Source organism: Pyxicephalus adspersus, chromosome 7 (genome assembly GCF_032062135.1).
Source record: "Pyxicephalus adspersus chromosome 7, UCB_Pads_2.0, whole genome shotgun sequence".
Lineage (NCBI taxonomy): Eukaryota > Metazoa > Chordata > Amphibia > Anura > Pyxicephalidae > Pyxicephalus > Pyxicephalus adspersus.
Genome location: NC_092864.1, coordinates 53,273,421 through 53,292,431, shown reverse-complemented (window position 1 = coordinate 53,292,431; position 19,011 = coordinate 53,273,421). Strand labels below are relative to the sequence as shown.

The 19,011-nt window shown below is 36.8% G+C and overlaps 1 protein-coding gene across 1 annotated transcript in view; it reads right to left on the bottom strand.

The window, feature by feature from the left end:
- Nucleotides 1–19,011, bottom strand: part of PCNT (pericentrin) — a gene marked incomplete in the record, with an annotated part of 53,249 nt that overhangs the window by 9,676 nt on the left and 24,562 nt on the right. The window contains 18 exon segments of the mRNA XM_072418469.1: nucleotides 1,706–1,903; nucleotides 2,639–2,748; nucleotides 2,892–2,991; nucleotides 4,781–5,239; nucleotides 5,525–5,695; nucleotides 6,856–7,761; nucleotides 10,934–11,071; nucleotides 11,276–11,428; nucleotides 11,508–11,678; nucleotides 12,411–12,644; nucleotides 13,107–13,127; nucleotides 14,586–14,699; nucleotides 15,472–15,701; nucleotides 16,068–16,280; nucleotides 16,747–16,909; nucleotides 17,345–17,565; nucleotides 17,992–18,161; nucleotides 18,501–18,646. Coding sequence (XP_072274570.1) covers nucleotides 1,706–1,903; nucleotides 2,639–2,748; nucleotides 2,892–2,991; nucleotides 4,781–5,239; nucleotides 5,525–5,695; nucleotides 6,856–7,761; nucleotides 10,934–11,071; nucleotides 11,276–11,428; nucleotides 11,508–11,678; nucleotides 12,411–12,644; nucleotides 13,107–13,127; nucleotides 14,586–14,699; nucleotides 15,472–15,701; nucleotides 16,068–16,280; nucleotides 16,747–16,909; nucleotides 17,345–17,565; nucleotides 17,992–18,161; nucleotides 18,501–18,646 — 3,918 coding nt within the window.

Genomic DNA, 19,011 nt, shown 5'->3' with positions numbered 1-19,011 from the left:
TCAGCAACACCAACAGATCCGAACGTCCACGGAAAACAACAGTGGTGGATGATGGCAGAATCATTTCCATGAGGGAAGACTCCTTCACAGCAGCCAACCAAGTGAACAACACTCTCCAGGAAGTAGGCGTATCGATATCCAAGTCAACCATAAAGGGAAGACTGCATGAAAGTAAATACAGAGGGTGCACTGCAATGTGCAAGGCACTCATAAGCCTCAAGGATAGAAAGGCTAGATTGGACTTTACTCAAAAACATCTAAAAAATGTTCTGGAAAAACATTCTTTGGACAGATGAAACCAAGATCAACCTTTACCAGAAAGATGGCAAGAAAAAAGTCTGGAGAAGGCGTGAACAACTCATGATCCAAAGCATAGCACATCATCTGTAAAACATGGCGGAGGCAGTGTGATGGCTTGGGTGTGCATGGCTGCCAGTGGCACGGAGACACTAGTGTTTATCCATGATGCGACACAGGACAGAAGCAGCCAAATTAATCTGAGGTGTTCAGAGACATACTGTCTGCTCATATCCAGCTAAATGCAATCACATTGATTGGGAGGCGTTTCATAATACAGATGGACAATGACCCAAAACAGAGCCAAAGCAACCCAGGAGTTTAAAAAGCCAAGAAGTGGAATATTCTTGAATGGCCAAGTCAGTCACCTGATCTGAACCCAACTGAGTATGCATTTCACTTGTTGAAGACTAAACTTCGGACAGAAAGGACCACAAACAGAAACCTAAAGCTGCTGCAGTAAAGGCCTGGCAGAGGATTAAAAGAAGGAAACCCAGCATCTGGTGATGTCAGTGAGTTCAAGACTACAGGCTATCATTGCCAGCAAAGGGTTTTCAACCAAGTATTAGAAATTAACATTTTATTTTCAGCTTTTTAATTTGTCAAATTACTTTTGAGCCCCGGAAATGAACTGATTGTGTTAAAAAGGGCTTTAGTGCCTCACATTTTTATGCAATCTTTTTGTTCATCCCACTGAATTAAAGCTGAAAGTCTGCAGTTCAACTGCATCTGAGTGGTTTCATTTAAAATTAATTGTGGTAATGTACAGAACCAAAGTTAGAAAAAAGTTGTCTCTGTCCAAATAATTATGGACCTAACCGTATATGCTTTCTTTTTTTCAACCCTATTTTAAGCAATCTACATCTAAAAAAAATACACAGGTCATCAGTAAAAACTGGTCTGCATTCATCTATATTTCTGGAACAAAATGTAATTTATTTACTCCATCCTAAACCAATGCATGTACAATAAAAACTTGGAATCGTGTGTAAAGGCGCTAAATATTATGTAAATATGCCTAATCAGTACAAATATTGGTCTGTGTATGCTTGCGTATAACAGGGTTATATTCCTCTAAATGTATTTTTTAATTTCAGTGTAATTTTAGTTTAGTTTCCGATATTCAGATCAGAACACTTTAATACAGACTATTAGCACTAGATTATGTCAGAATATTAAAGTAACAAGTGGTAGTCAGAGTAGCCAGAGAATAATACAATCAAGGATGCCAGTGTTTTTTTTTTTTTTTACTACTTGCAGTGCAGCTTTAATTATTGCCTAATTGAGATAAAGACAGTTCTTCTTTCACATGTCTCCTTGCTCTCATATGCGTGAAAGAAAATTAAATCATGTATCCTAAGACCTGGGTCCAAGTGCATAATATTAAAATAATTAAAACATTGTTTACCTGGTCTCCTTTTCCTGAAGCCTGTGCTAAAGCAGAGCTAAGAGACTGGATTGTTTCCTGAAGGTTCTCTCGCTCTTTTAGCCAGGCAGCTCTCTGAATCTGTAGTTCAGTACTGTCTGGATTGGGAACCTTTGCTACAGGCCTTTCAGACAATTCCAAAATCTTGCAGCTCTCCTCATGAACCATACTCAACATTTTCTGGAGAAACAAGAAAATTGTATGTAAAGATGTTACAATCCACTAGTATATCAATTTACCAAAACATTATTGTACAAGCACGTACAGTACAAAAAAGTCAAATTTCCTCCATACGCCTCCCCTCCCACTAGTCTAAGTGTTCTTTGTTTTATGTTTGTTTTGTTTTATAAAGGGGACGTAGGCTTGGTTTATTCTACTGTTTAAAATTTTGCTGTATATCGGGTTTTTTTGGATATACTAGGGCTACGGCGATTTTGTTCTTGTGTGGCTCAGACATTATCTGCTTCGATGTTCAATGTTCATATGTATACACTCATACACTGCCGTCCCTTGTTTAGATAATTTTGTAAATATCTTTTGTTTTCTGTTGACTTAATTGTATTTATACTTGCAAAACTCAATAAAAATATTGAAACACAAATTTCCTCCATACGAAGCCCTTCCAAAGCATTATACTAACCTACAGTTTAACTATATTGTTTAGTGAGCCCTACCACCAAACATACACTGCTACATCTTTAAGCAGTATGATGTCCCCACATCAGCTGTATGCTGTTCAGTGTCTTGTTTTCCCCAAATGCACATTACTTTTCCTGTGCATAACAGAAAACAAAAGCACCGCCATTCTCATCTTTAACCCACACCAGTACTACAAATTACAATATCTGACTTTTAGGTTTGCAGAGATACAGCTATAATTACATAAAAGTACAGCAAATTCCAAGAATATGCTACCTGAAGCTGTGCAGATAGTCCACTTCCACTTATTGCATCCGTTTTCTGCTTTATGTTAAACATATTCTCCACCTCATCAAATTGGAACATCCCAGCTTCAAGCTTGTAATCTAAAAAAGGAAAAAGAAAAAAAAGGTATTACACTCCTGCTTAAACTTAGCCTGGAATTTACACAATGACAGTATAATAATCAATTCTTTAACAGCTCAGACTAAAAATACTGGGGAAAAAAAAAAAAAAAAAACACAATTACCAAGTTCATCGGATTGCCCACTCTCTAGGCGATCATCCCTGGAGCTTCGCGGATCATCACAGGAATCATAATCCGTTAAGGGGTGTCCCGTTTCGCTCACCTGAAGGAGAAGACCGTAACACTATACTTAAACAAAACCTGAAGCACATTCTATTCCAGTCCTATGCGGAGATCCTTTTGTTTGTAGCTTTGCAAAACACATACTATATTCAAGGAGTTTTACACCTTCAAAGAAAGGATCCATTATAAAGCACTGCTTGCCAGCTGCCCTGGACTGGTATACAATTATAGACTGCAGTATTCCACCTCAGCTTATGACATTTCAAAATGTAAACAGATCGTGTGAATATAAAAGAAAACCACCAAAAAACAGAAGTACTTGATGACACCCTACCATTTTGTTAATCACCATATAGTACTCGCTAGGTTACTCCACCAACTGCCCCGACCTCAAGATAGTCATGTGGAGACTATCTTTCTTATAATGCTATTAGACAGAATGTTTCATTGCAGGGGGAGACTAAACCCAATTGTTATAGTTTTTAATTGCTAGGTTGTATTGGATGTAGTTTAGCCCATTATTACAAAAGTTTAAATATAGTAAAAAAATAAAAACAGAAACACATACACAGTATACAGCATATGTAGCAAGTAGACATTCTCGTTTCTCACTTGCACAAAATAGACAGTGCATAAAACTCCAGTCCATACCGATATCATTTAGACAGTTCTGCCGAAACGCAACATATATTAAAAAAAATAAGTACACAAAAACCTTAGTAACAGGTAACACTAGAAGGATGCTTATAGTAGTTTTTTTTAAGGCAAGGACTAAATATTAAAATATATAATCGCTGCGGTGGTATTCTAGACTGAACTAGTGGCTTAGCAAAAGAGTATGCAAATGTTGGCAAGGGAGAGAAATTTCATGTGTTTCAAATGTCATCTACAATGGATACACCGTTGTCAGAACTCGACTATAGAACAAAAGGAAGAATGTGGCCAGGACTGAGGACTTTTTTATATCTATGGGACAAAGGCAGGCCAGGCAAGTGTGATTTAAAAACAATATTATATTAGACAGATGTGGTTCTAGTGTTTTAGGTTTTCAATGCATACATATCTGATGTCATTTTTTCTGCCTTTCTGGACATTTTAATATAAAGGTATCTAACAGAGCTCTGTAAGAATTAGATTAGTTTTAACATACATATGTGAACCTTGTCAGGATAAAGATTTTGCCTCTTCAGTGTTATCTCCAGCCCTTTTAAGCTGAGCGCACTACCTGGCACTTTTCACTAACCACCGGGCTGTTTTTGGGTGGTAACCGTAGAGTTTGGTCACAAAACAGGGGCTGCCAACCACCTACAATGTCTTCCCACCCATTCTTGGTTAAACAATGCTCTTCCCTTATCTTAAAGTATGACAGAACCTGACAGCCATAATCATAATTACTAACAGTGCTTTAACAGTAATGTATGTAAAAATACATTAGTCAATGCAGAAATATCATTGACAATTCCAACCTGTTTCTAAGGATAACTCTTCAGTGACTAAGCAAAAAACCCAAATGGTCCAAATGAAAGCCATGCAACTAGCATTTTTAAGAAGGTCAACAGCAGTAGCAAAGATATATATCTAAATAAGTTTCCATCATGAACTTCTCAAAGCACTGTCAGGTTACCACCATAGAAAATGCCAGAAATCAACATTCAGTCACAAAGATATTTAAACCAAGAAAACTAATATATGGAAGAATTAAAAAAAAAAGTTCATAAACTGTATAGTGGGGCTGTCGTTCTAATGTATAATCTGCTGGTGTGCCGAATATAGGAATGTTCTGAATAAAAAATAACTCTGGTTACAAGCAGAAACCATTAAATACTTACAGGGCTGGTCCTCTGTGTATGGATAGATTGTTGTAGGGAGTAAGCACTGTCGGACAAAGAAGGGGTGCTGGAACCTAGAAGATCATATTGCTCCAATTGCTTAACACAACCAGATGATTTTGATTTCATAACATCCAGCTCAGCACTACGATCAATGCTTAGCTCAGAGAAGGGAGTCAGTCCTCTTAAGCTGTGCACTTGTTCCTGTTTTCTAACCATGTCAGGAGAGTCCCAAGCACTTAAGTCCGTTAGGCTTTCAGAAAAGCTCCTCTGTTTCATATCAGATTGCAATGGCCCAGTACGTTTATTAATGTTGTCCTCAGCGTTCTTTTTTTGCAGGTCCACTGATATCACAGAGATCATGGCTTCTTGGCTTACCAAGGCTTCCTGTAGCTTTTTTACCTGAGTTCCCAAGTTCTGGGAATGGGAGTGCAACTCTGCAACACAAGCTTCCTTCTTCTGTTAAAAGAGTGTTTAAGAGAACAAAAGTCAGGATTGCAAATTTAAAGAAATTTCCAGTAACTTGAATATTACAACAACCGATTTATAATAAAGCTGAAGACATTTTATCTGCAAAAATTGTCCCAATGTCTATTTCTGATATTTGCACAACCCTTGCAGACAGCTTTGACAGTCAATTTTTTTACTGCAGGTAAACACTGCTAGGTTTTGTTTCTACACTTATAAGCTATAAGAATACATAGATGTCTAAAGAAATAAATAAGATTCTAGCTATTCTCTTACCTTAAGCTGCAGCTGGACACGCTGGGCTTCAGTTTTCCAGCCCTCGCATTCTGAACGCAATTCCTCTACTACCCTTTTTAAAACGGTGAGCTCATTCTCTGTGTGTCGCAATTTAGCCTCCTGATCACTTGCTAGGCACTTTTCTGCATTAATCTGTTCATTCAAGACAGCCTGTAAACAGACAGGAAATACAATGATCCAGAATAATAAAACAGAAATTGAGTGAGAGGTCCTCCTTTACCTAGTATTTTAACTATCATGTATCACATGGCTGCATTTTGCATTTCTGCAGACAAATTGCAGCAAAAAATTCCCTTGAAGTTTAGGCAGTCCATATTGCAACCCATCTTGAAATGAGCTGCATATTCCTGAAATTAGCATGTCCAATTGAAAACAAATGAAATCAAACAATTGAAATCAAACAAAGCAGGCCAAATGCAAACTCTTCTTGTCAAATGTTGTTCAAAGTGAAAATGTTTGCAGTATATTGGGCTATTTAAAAGAATATGCATATCAAGCACAAATCAAACATATTTCATCTAACATTAAATGCAATGCATTTGAAAATCAAATCCATTGTTTGAAAAAGGTGGATATTTTACCTTAATTCTCAAAATAATTTGTTCCAGAATCCTGGATCTTTAGTCCAAGTTGTAAACATGGCCTCCACTACTCAAGCTGAAGTAAAGTTCACACCCACAACTAGCAGCATCATGACAACTATTAGACTTTGACATACACATGACAATAGAGGCTGTATTGCAATGTGGGCAGAAGTTGAGGTCCTGCGTACAGCTTAGACATAAATTCAAGGGTCTCTTCATTAGGACAAACTAATTTAAAATGAAAGTAGGTATCTCAAGCCTAATACACATTTGCCAGGAAAATTATTTTATCCCAACATGGTAAACTATGCAGTAGTTATAATTCCAACTACTTTACATTGTGCATAGGTGTAAACAACAGTCCCTTTCAACAAACAACAAATCTTTCAACTGATGTGCTCTAAAGATAAGTATAAATAGGAACCTATAATGCCCGGTCGTGAGAAGTATAGGGGCTGGCTATGTCTATAAATGGTCACAGAATGGAAGCATGCTGTAAATGAGTATCAAATAGCCATCAGGACTATTTATCTCTATTCATGTTCCAGATATCCAGTAACTCAGGGAGGCAGAAAAGCCAAAAAATTAAAATGACAGCCAAGAAATAACATGTTTAGAAGGAATGGTCTATGATGGAAGTCTACATTATTCTTTCATGACAGATTGCTTAAAAATGCAACCTTAAATGTTTGCGTATAATGTATACCAATCAAAAATAAAGCTTACCAATGGAGATTCAGTTTCTACTTCAGTCATATTCAGATTGCCATCAGTCTGTGTCTGTACCTCTTCCATAAGCTTCTGGGAATTCTCCTTCAACTCTTTAACACATTGCTTGAGCTCTTCTAATTCTTCTTTGTACTTTTTCTCCTTCTCACTCTGCTCCTTGGAGCTTTGGGACAAGGTAGCTTGAAGAGAGACATTCTGTTCTTGTACTCTTTGCAGGTCTATTTTGGTAGCTTCCAGAGACTGGACATTCTGTGCCAACTGATTTTGCAGCTCCGACATACCACCCATATTATGCTCCTGTAAAGTTTGAACTTCAAGTTCCTTCTCTGTGAGGAGGGAATCCTTCTGCCTTACAATGTCCTCAAGTCTTTGCAACTGGGCAGACAGAACAGCAATAGTTTCTTCCCTCTGTGACACATGAGTCCTGAGTAGTTCACAATCTTCTTGCAAGTTTCTATGTTCCAGCTGAAGGAACTCCAGTGCTTGTTCGTTCTGCCTGAAGGACTGTTGTAGATTTTGTAAATTAGTTTCCAAAACTTCAATCTCAGCAACATGCAGCTCTTCCTTTTCTTCCAGTTGCTGTTGTAATGATTCCATTTCAGCCACACACAAAGACTCAGTTTCCGCCAAACTCTCTTTCTCCACATGAGATTTTTCTAGCTGTCTAGCTCCTTTTCTAAGCTCGACCTGCAGATTATCTGCTCTTCCTAGACCCAGCTGATCTAGGCTTTCTTGACTGTCGCTGACCTCATGCCGAATGGGTCCCAGCTGCTCAAGTTCCTGCTGTAACTTTTCGATTACTTCATGAAGCTGTTCCATCTCCTCCTCTTTGCTTTTACGAAGTCTCTCTTGGTCACTGCGAAGATGCTCAACTAAAGACCTCATCTCCTCTACATCTGATGTCTGCAAAAATTTTTAATAGAAAGCACTTAGACCAATTGCAATATTAAAAAAAGTCACTTAACAATACAGCATAACATATGCATATACACCTAGGAAAATCACTAACTATTCTACAGTGCTGCATATACACCTAGGAAGATTATTGTACAGTGCTGCTTAATACATACACATATATACATACACACACATTATATATATATATTATACACACACACACACACACACTTTAATAAGACATGCTACCTTCAAAACAAAAAAAAACTGAAATATTTATGATAATATAATGATAATACTGGAAAAAAAGTTTACGTACTTAACACCAGTATCAAAAATATTTTAACTGACATGAAACCGTATTATGGAGATGCAGTATATAATTGTGTTCCCAAATCACTCCTCACAGTGCACAGAATCTGCTGCATGACCAAGGAAAATCTATCATTTTAGCCTCAGTAGGGTGGGTGGCTGAGAATACATTTGCTCTGTAGAAAAGGTTTTTCAAAAATGGTTTATCATACAATTTCAATTCATAATGTATTCCAAGCCTGCCTTTAAATGAACGAATTGACAAGGGCTCAATGAAGGGGTCGTCCTGATGTAAACAAAAAGTATCATGGGAGATAGCAAGCTGTAGACTGGTCTATTCTTCATTTTTTGAACCAGATTATGTGCAATCAGAGATAGCAGCACTTCAAGGGTTAGACATGTAAGATCACTGACAGGATCATGAGGTATTTTTAATCTAATGCAGAATACATCTAGAAAACCATATACTCCCATAAAATTTATTGTATTTACATTAACTGTATTGGAAATCAAGCCTATCCAATAATGATTTCAAATCTAGAAAAAGGTGTCAAAACTACAATGAAATTATGAAGGTTACCTACATGACACATGAGGGATACAATATCCCATGAAAAGTATAGTGTTTTTTAAGCAATAATGTTTACCATCTTTTTTGTGGCTTTCACATTTTATACTTTTGCCATATTTGTAAGATTTGATGAACAATTTGTAGACTGGATTCTAGAAGCAGACCTGCACATCACTGAAGTTTCAAAGCCTAAAAACCGCTGAAATACCAGCCACATGGCAATTGCATTGTATTCAGATACAACAACTTGGTCGATATGTAGTTAGGGGAAGAAACAGTAAGGATCAACCACTGTGTAGCAGTACTATGAAAATAATCAAACCATATAAAAAGGTGAGCACATAGAGTTAGGTACATAAATATTTGGACAGACTTTTTTCTAATTTTGGTTCTGTACATTACCACAATTAATTTTAAATGAAACAACTCAGATGCAGCTGAACTGCAGACTTTCAGCTTTAATTCAGTGGGTTGAACAAAGGGATTGCATAAAAATCATAAAAATGTGAGGAACTAACACTTTTTTTTTTTTTTACTACACAATCACTTTATTTCAGGGGCTCAAACGTAATTGTGAAACGACAATTGAAGGCTATTTCATGGGCTGGTGTGGGCAATTCCTTCGTTATGTCATTATCAATAAGGCAGATAAAAGGCCTGGAGTTGATTTGGAGGGGGGGGTGGTGCTTGTATGTGGAAGATATTGCTGTGAACAGACAGCATGCGGTCAAAGGAGCCAAAAGACCTGGACGTCCACGGAAGACAACAGTGGTGGATGATCGCAGAATCTTTTCCATGGTGAAGAGAGACCCCTTCACAACAGCCAACCGAGTGAACAACACTCTCCAGGAAGTAGGTGTATCGATATCCAAGTCTACCATAAAGAGAAGACTGCATGAAAGTAAATACAGAGGGTGCACTACAAGGTTCAAGCCACTCATAAGCCTCAAGAATAGAAAGGCTAGATTGGACTTTGCTCAAAAACATCTAAAAAAGCCAGCACAGTTCTGGAAAAACATTCTTTGGACTGATGAAAGCAAGATCATCCTTTACCAGAATGATGGCAAGAAAAAAAAGTATGGAGAAGGCGTGGAACAGCTCATGATCCAAAGCATACCACATCATCTGTAAAACATGGCGGAGGCAGTGTGATGGCTTGGGCGTGCATGGCTGCCATGGCACTGGGACACTAGTGTTTATCCATGATGTGACACAGGACAGAAGCAGCCGCATGAATTCTGAGGTGTTCAGAGACATACTGTCTGCTCATATCCAGCTAAATGCAGTCACATTGATTGGGGGGCGTTTCATAATACAGATGGACAATGACCCAAAACATAGAGCCAAACCAACCCAGGAGTTTAATAAAGCAAAGGAGTGGAATATTCTTGAATGGCCAAGTCAGTCACCTGACCTGAGTCCAATTGAGCATGCATTTCACTTGTTGAAGACTCAACAGAAAGGACCACAAACAGCAACTGAAAGCCGCTGCAGTAAAGGCCTGGCAGAGCATTAAAAAGGACTACAGGCTGTCATTGCCAGCAAATGGTTTTCAACCAAGTATTAGAAATTAACATTTTATTTTCAGCTTTTTAATTTGTCCAATTACTTTTGAGCCCCGGAAATGAAGTGATTGTGTTAAAAAAAAAAAAAGGGCTTTAGTTCCTCACATTTTTATGCAATCTTTTTGTTCATCTCACTGAATTAAAGCTGAAAGTCTGCAGTTCAACTGCATCAGAGTTGTTTCATTTAAAATTAATTGTGATGTAATGTAATGTACAGAACCAAAGTTAGGAAAAAGTTGTCTGTGTCCAAAAATTTTTGGACCTAACAGTATATGCTTTCTTTTTTGAACCTTATTTTAAGTCATCTACATCTAAAGAAATACACAGGTCACCAGTAGAAACTGGTCTGCATTCATCTATGTTTCTGGAACTAAATGTAATTTATTTAGTCCATCCTAAACCAATGCATGTACACTAAAGACTTTTTTATACTTGGAAGTGTGTGTGTGTGTAAAGGCACTCATTATTATTTTTTAAATAACCCTAATCAGTACAAATATTAGTCTGTGTATGGTTGCGTATAACAGGGTTATATTCCCCATAATGTATTTTTTAATTTCAGTGTAATTTTAGTTTAGTTACCACTATTCAAATATCCAAATATTTATGGACCTAACTGTATATATTAGAAAAACCTATCCCTTAGTCTGTAGTAAATAGAAATTTACTGAAACTGTATTAGGAGAAAACACATGCATGGTCAGCACAACAGAAAAAACAGTATTCTTACCTCATCCTGCATTCTAAGAAGTTGTTCATTCAAATGATCAATCTCTTGGTTCTTTTCTTGTAACAAAGCCTGAAGAAGCTCCAGGTTAGAGCTAGGTTTATCTTGAGATATTTCAAGATGCAGAGAAGACACTTCATCCTGTTTGTACATAAAACACAAATAAATATTCGGTATTTTCTCCAGGTACATTGTGTGTGGGTGGTGGCCCCTGTATTGTGACCCACCTTTTTGGTAACAACCGAAAAGTGCCAAGTGGTGCACCCGGCTAAAAGGGTCTGGGGACAACACTGCATAATAATCCCACCACAGAGGATTTACTTATCAGTTCAACAATGCACTTGCCTTTAGCCGCAGATACTCCTCTTGTGCTTGCTGAACAGTCTGTTCACTCTGTTTGCGCTGGACCTCAAGCTGCATGTTTAGCTGAAGAACTTCTTCTGTCTTGTTTGTTAGCTCTTCTCTGAATAGCTCTAACTGCTCTGCCAGACTTTCAATCTGTAAAGCAAATATTTACTAGACCATGTACAGTGTGGTATAGGATACATATATATATATATTCTCTTGAAAAAGATACCTCCTTCTCTTTCCTTTGGAGAGCCTCACGTTCAGCTTGCAATTCCTTCTTTAGGAGGCTATCAGGCTCGCCTTCCACAGGAAATCTGTGCCGTGTCTCATCTAGTTTTGACTGCAGGGCAGAGATCTGGAGCACATTGTTGTACTGCTGCTGTTGTAGAGATTCTTTGTCCTAAACCATATTGATAGATTTAATTCAGTGACCTGGAAACATTCATTATCAGCACTACCAGCTTATTTTACATCTTTTGCTTTTACTTAGAACATCTTTGGTTTAGACAAGTAATTTGGCTCTTTAGACATCTTAATATGGAAAGTATATGTACATTTTGTACACTTTTACATATGCTTATTATAACATTATTTTTTTTTATAATGTTTGTAATGTAAAATTAAAACCTGGTACATATATATATATCTCAGTAAGCACATTCCATAGATACCTCTGAAAGGAACGTGCTTACTGAAAAGCCATGCTGTGCATACACATAATGCATTTTAACCAATATGATCCTTCTGTGAAAGAATTGCATTACTATCTTTTTCTACCAAATTATGAGCAGAGTTGCTCTATTTGAAAGTGTTGTTGTTCACATTGGTGTGTGCTGCACTAAGGATACCCATTTATCAGTCACAAAGAGTTGGCAACCTGTATAAACACTATGACTGTGTTATCCATTAATGCATTCATTTAATTACACTGCCTGAAGATAAGGTAAGTAAGAGAGGTAAATGAGGGTTCATTTTTAGGCGTTTATATGGTGTTGGAACATGAAATTTTGTAAGTGGACATGACCTGAGTTCACTAGGGTAAACACCTAGGGTACACCAGGATATGAAATAGCTGGCCATCCTCATCAAATACTAGCCACTTTCAGAGTGCACGGATTTTTTTTTTTGTTACCTGCAATAATTCCTTCTGTATCTTATGCAAATTTTGCAGTTCTTTTTCTAATTGACCGCACTTTTTCGCTGCATCAGCATTGCTCAAAGCAGCTTGTTCTAGCTCCTGTATTCTCATCAACATCTTGTCAATTTCTTCATTTCTTTCTGCTATTTGCTGCTCTAGATGATCTTTCCCCTCAATCAACAAGTTTAAGTCCGCTTTCTGTTTCACATTAGCTTCTGAAGTCTCATTCTGTATGAGCAAACAGAAAAAAATATATATTTCATGAAGATTATACCTCAAAATAAATAGCTTAGCTAATATGTGGTAAAACAACCAGCCAAATGTGAGACGTGGAAATTTTGTAAATCAGAATCATAATTGCTACATAACTACGCAAATACAAAAGCAACATAGACATATATTAGCTATAAGCGACACAAATATATTAGCTATAAGGCATTAAAAAGCAGAATGGATATAGCTAGAAAGTTTCTATCAAATTACAATAATCAACATGCCTTGGAAAATCAAAAATGTAGTTACTACTGTAGTTGCTGAATGCCATGCAGTACTATAAGGTATAAAACACACAGCCATCACTAACTAGAGAAAGGCACCATGCAAATGAATTATTCTGAATGTTGTTAGATATGTTTATTTGCATAAAAAGGTAAACCAGTTGGGGCCAGGTGGAGACATGACCAGTCATACCTGTTCACTCCAGTTATAGAACTATTTCACCAAAACAGAGAATGGAGAAGAGATGATAAAGTCATTAGTCACCACAGAAGTTATAATACTGATACATACACAGTTTTCTCGTGTCAAAGTCATTTTAAGGAAGTTTGTTTTGTTTATGGCCACCTTACACCTTACAGCATAGATGTACACTGCCATCCAAGGTTATTTTTTTATCTACAGAACACTCCAAATCAACCAACCAGTGCCCCATAAGAAAATTTTGGATATTATTTGAAATTTTTATGTTTTAATAATAATAAAACAAAAATACAAGTCTAATAAATGCTTATATTCTGGATGACAATTTTAGCCTTTATATTGCATTAAATTCACAAACTGTACCAGAGACGGAAAAACAAGAGAGGTGCAGCGTGACCCTGCTCTGCGAATACCGATTCTCATCAGATTGTTTTATTTTATTTGTTTATTTCTCAGACGCTCTTTTAGGTAAGTATGACCATAACTGTGTATTTTGCCTAACTGTTATATTTAATGGCAACAAATTGTTTGACTTTGATAAACATCATTTACTAATTGGTCTTACGATTCAAATGAAATAAACCCATAATGACTGAGAAAAAGTACCAAAGATAATACAACTAATGTACCAAAAGTAATACTTCACTTAACCATGAGCTGATCAAAGAATCAGAGCCTCTACAGTCCTTGTCAGGCACCATTAGCTGGATCATTATTATACAAATGTATTTATCTTTTTGTAAAAAAAAAAAAAAAAATCATATTAATGGTCCGTGGGATTTTAAAATTATGAATTTAGTGGTCCATGTTTGCTGACACACAATGGTGCAGGACCTACATATATTGACAGCCCTTTCAAAATAAACATGATGCCTAAGGCAATAAACCTCAATACACAATGCATGTAATACAAAACCTTGCATTATGAGGTGTACAGGCACCTCAAGTTGGCTATAATGGAATACCTACAAAATAAATCATTGTTGATCTGGAAATGGCAAGATTAGGCGATAAGCCAGAACATTTACTATTATTCTTAAAAATATTTGCACAGCATTCGTGGGGAAAATGAAACATTTTTAAATACCTGGTCTTAGAGAGAAGAAAATGTGCCTAAAAGCTATGCTATCAAGAAAATTGCTAGGAAATTGTGTGAAAAATCTTGTCCTTTGCAATTTTCAGCCCGTAGATTTTAGATTACCAAATGTATAAATAATAAAAGGAAATATGTGGTAATGCAGCTTTAACTGTGAATACAAGTGTTTGGATGGAGTTGGGCTTTAAATTATGAATACATATGGTCTTTAATTATGTACAAGATTCTGTAAGAACACTATCTGGTAACATAACAATAAAACATTGTGAATTGGGACTTGGTTATGAACCATGACAATAACATTTCCTTAATATAAGATAATTCTTTCTTCAAGACATATATGAAAGACCCACAACAACATTTAGATTACTCACTCTGTACGCCCTGGAATCCCCATGGTTTTTTAATGCTTGTTTTAGCTGCTCCTCGAGATTTCGGATTTCTTGTTGAAAGTCATCCCTCTCATGCTCACGTTCAACAGCTTGCTCCTGCAAAGGAAAGATTAATATACTCTAAACCTAGTTCTACAACAGCAGCAAAAGCATAATACAAAGCAGTGTTACAATCCAACTTTTTGTTTGTTTTTTTAAGTATAATCTTCCCATGTAGCCAGGCTTAGCTTGAATAAAGGATCTGACAGTTTTTTGTTCTTAAATATCAAATAATAAAAACATACAATGACATACACTTTACACTGTATAAACTGAGTCTGACTGTATAAACACTAAATTGTATTAACCATAAGTTGGCTTTATTATAGTTACTACTTGAAATGGAAATAAACAATGTTAAAAATTTAGTTGTATTGGTGAAAAACTGCTACTCCATTCAGGTAAACAAAGCTTCTGATCATTATTTTTGTGGTATTACATTACCTCTAGTCTCCATTTATGGGATAAAACAAACCTACATGCCCATTTATATCTTCTCTAAGATTTAAACTGAGCTGTGCATGCATGGCATACCCAACTGCTGGGAATTAATAAAGTCCAGGGCTAATGCGTGAACATGAAATCATTATGGCTCGGCCATACGAGACGGCTGACCTTAAACCTAAAGGAGGACCAGGTGGAGATGACAGCAAAGAGTGGGTTTTGTTATATATTGTGCAAAAGACTGACACCTTTTTTTATTACATAACAGACATAGCCTGTGCCTTCTGCAACAAGAACCTGACTGCTAGCAATTCTCTTACTTTTAAAATTAGTTATTCGTTAAGAGGACCATTTTATTGTTGAAACCTAAAACTGAAAAACATACATCCATAAAATGTCTCTGATGCTTCAGTTGCTTCTCTAGAGCCTGAATCTGCTGCTCAAGGTCAGTCACTTCACTTGTTTTCTTCATCAGTTCCTGGTTACGAGCCATTTGGTCTTCCAGTTCCATTTCCAGTACCCTCATATGGGAAAGCATGTTTGATCGGTCTTTGTCTGCTTGGCAGTGTAACTCCAGTTTTTCCTTTACTAGACGTTGGGTTTCTTTCAGTAGTTCTGTGAAAATAGGAAAATATTTAAAGCTAGGAATCTACATAATCCAGATGCTAAACATGTGCAACTGAGCTTTACTGCAAATTGAATAGACTGGAGATCTACAAAAGGTTTTAGGATGTAGTTTCACTCTCCATTACACTTCAGAGCCAGTTACTCAATCAGCTTACTTTTACTTTAAATAAAGCCCTGCAAGACCACACACACCACAAATGATGACCAATAAAGAGGAAGGGTATGTTGACCGGAACAAACCAATCTTGTAAGCCTTGGTCAGAATTTGCATTAGAAAGCATTCTAGGAGCTTCAGTATCTGAAACTACGTTCACCGATTGGCTGTAATATGTTACAAGTACTAGTGAATCTCACCAACTTCAACATCTTTTTCACCACTTGATAGGACCTGCTGGAGCCTCAGCAACAATTCCTTCTCTTCCCCAAGTGCAGAGGGTTCCTGCGTTAGGACCTTCAGCTGCTCGCGGGATTTTTCCAGTTCCACAACAAGCTGGTGCTCAGATATCTCCTTTGACGACAAGGTTTCCTCCAGAGCAGATTTCTCTGCTGCATAACCCTCCATTAGTCCTGCATCACACAATAGATCACTTCATAGTACAAATGAAAAAAGAAAGGTCTGCTATATGCAAACAAATGCACAAAGTCAAGGCCCAGAAAACCAACATGAGAATATACACTTGCACAATTTAAAAGTTATTAGTAACCATAGTTTAGCACTTCAAATGGCATTCTACCACATACCTGCTGGTCATAAAATATGAAATCTGTAAATACTTTTCTTGGAATTTGCCCTGCCATGAGAAGAATAAAAACTAGGCAAAAAAAGAAAGGCATGATCGTTCCCCTGTGTGCTATACTCTCACCATCATGACCTCATAGGGAGAGAGAGGGAGAGCTCCGATTCAGTTAGTGTCGAACAGGACATTTATATTTTGTCCCACCTCAAGGAAAATTCTGTTTTCCACTATGCTAAATTACAGTTTTGCAAATTAACTCATAATTCTGCCCCATCCTTTTCAGTGTGTCACCTTACCTTGAGCTTTGTGCAGCTCTACCTGCAATTGATTCTTGGCCTCGGTTTCCTGTGCCAACAGTTTCAGCAATTCTTGATTCTTTACTACTACTTGACCCATCTCTTGATTTCGACTTTTGAACTCCTCCTCAAAAGATTTCTGTATTTCACGAGTCTGCTCTAACTAAGGATGAATAATATAGTCTACAATTACACCAAACCACAGACTGTTTAAAAAACATACAGTAAAAACAATGTTTTATTTAATAAGATACTGGGAATGGTGTTCACACAACCAGCACAATTTCAAGGGAGGTCAATAGACCTTCTTAGTTATAATATAGAATATAAAGAAGGTGTTTGACATAAGGATCTAAAAGAAATGGAGTAAAAAATACAGTATTGACAGACAATAACAATATATTACAGTGGCTACAGAAAAATGTATATTTATTAGATAGTCTGGAAATGCATGCGCACAAACACATATCTGTAGCAGAGAGTGACTGTGTAAATAGGTTGTAAAAAATTTTCATGTCTAAATGGCACCTGAAGACAAGGAACTTAAATAAAAAATTAAAATTAAAAAACCCACATAACCTTCTGTTTTTCCACCTACCTGAACTGTTGAATTAGAAACCATATCTAAAAGTCTCTCGACTGCAGAGCGCAAGCGCAGGCTTATCTGTACAATCTTCTCTTCATTCTCTAGACCAACTTCTAGGCTTCCCAGCACACTATCGCACAGATATTCTGACACTTCATATCCCTCATCTGTGGACATCAGGCTGTGCTCTGTCATAGTGTCACAATCTGGACTTAGGCGATGTTTCTCACTCACTACAATAGGAAAAAAGGAAAAGCCCACAAATTACAAATAATTTTTTTTTGATTTGCTACTGCCCTTTCACACCTATGTTTTATGTCTGAACAAAGAGCATGGCAAACTTTCATTTGTCAAAAAGTTACATATCTTCTGTATTAGCACAAAGATTTCCAAACATTTAGAAAACAGTAGTAGTTAAAAAAAAAAAAACACACAGAGATGGGCCCCAAACAGGCTAAAAATGTCAATATATAAAAACATATATAACAAAAAGGTCAGGCAGCAAATATTTCATCTTGTACAACCTTTGTGCAGATTAACAGGAATATATAATTTTGGTGTTTATTACATTTCCTAAAAATGTTGACATACCAAAGAGGTAAATTCAATTTTTTGTTTTGGTACTCCTACTGCTACCTAACGAGGAGTAAGAAAAATACCTGTTGACTTGGTCAGAACATCCCTGTTTCTATCTTCATCTGTTTGGGATAAGGTACTGTCTAAGCAGAGACCAATTTTTTTGAATATCAAATCTTCCGTGAACAGCGTATTTTTTAACACATCAGTGAAAATCTTCAAAAGACGCTGACAAGAATCTTGTAGTTTTCCCCTGGAAGATAAACAAGATGCCCATGTCTCACTGTAATCACGGTTTCATCTAGATAGCTAGACAAAAATTAAATACTTCATGCACAGAGGATTGTTTTCATGATTTATTAATGTCTAAACAAACTTTTAGAAAGAATTGAAAAAAGTTTTAGCAGAAAAATTGGTTCCTTTTTAAGGAGTCATAAGAACATTTTTTCTGCTTTCCTATACATTGATGGGCAGGTACATTATACATAAACACACACACACACACACACACACTTCTAAATATTCATATGAAACACACACAAAAACAATAAACTTTGCCCATTAAACACAACACCACAAAAAAACATCTTACTGCTCCAGTCGGGCCATCTGTACTTCAGAATGAAGTATTGTTTCCAAATTCTTTCCCTCTTGGTTCTCTCTTTCTCTTGTCTGCACAATTGTCTCCACCTGGGACTGGAGCTCTTCCATCTCGTTATTTAATAAAGAAACCTTCTCCTGCAACTGAGTGTTTTGGATGATGGAGAAAAGAGTCAAAAAGGTGATCATGACTTACATGTTATCCAAAGTTTTTGTAATCTAATTTGTTGATTTCTCCCCATTGTATTTGCTAGCAAAGCAATGTAAGTAATATTGCTATGTTCTATAATTCTGGGCAGAATGCATTTGTAAAGCTTGCAGAAACTAAATGCAGTTCAACAGCACTTGTGAATGTAGAGTGCAGTGTATTATTCACAGCTTCACTTGGAGCCTAGTCACCACGACAACAGCTTGGAAACTTGGCCAACTCAAAACACAAGGAAGTTCCCACCTCTTTCTTTTAAGAATCGTTTTACATGCTACCTAAACTTCTCAGGCGATCA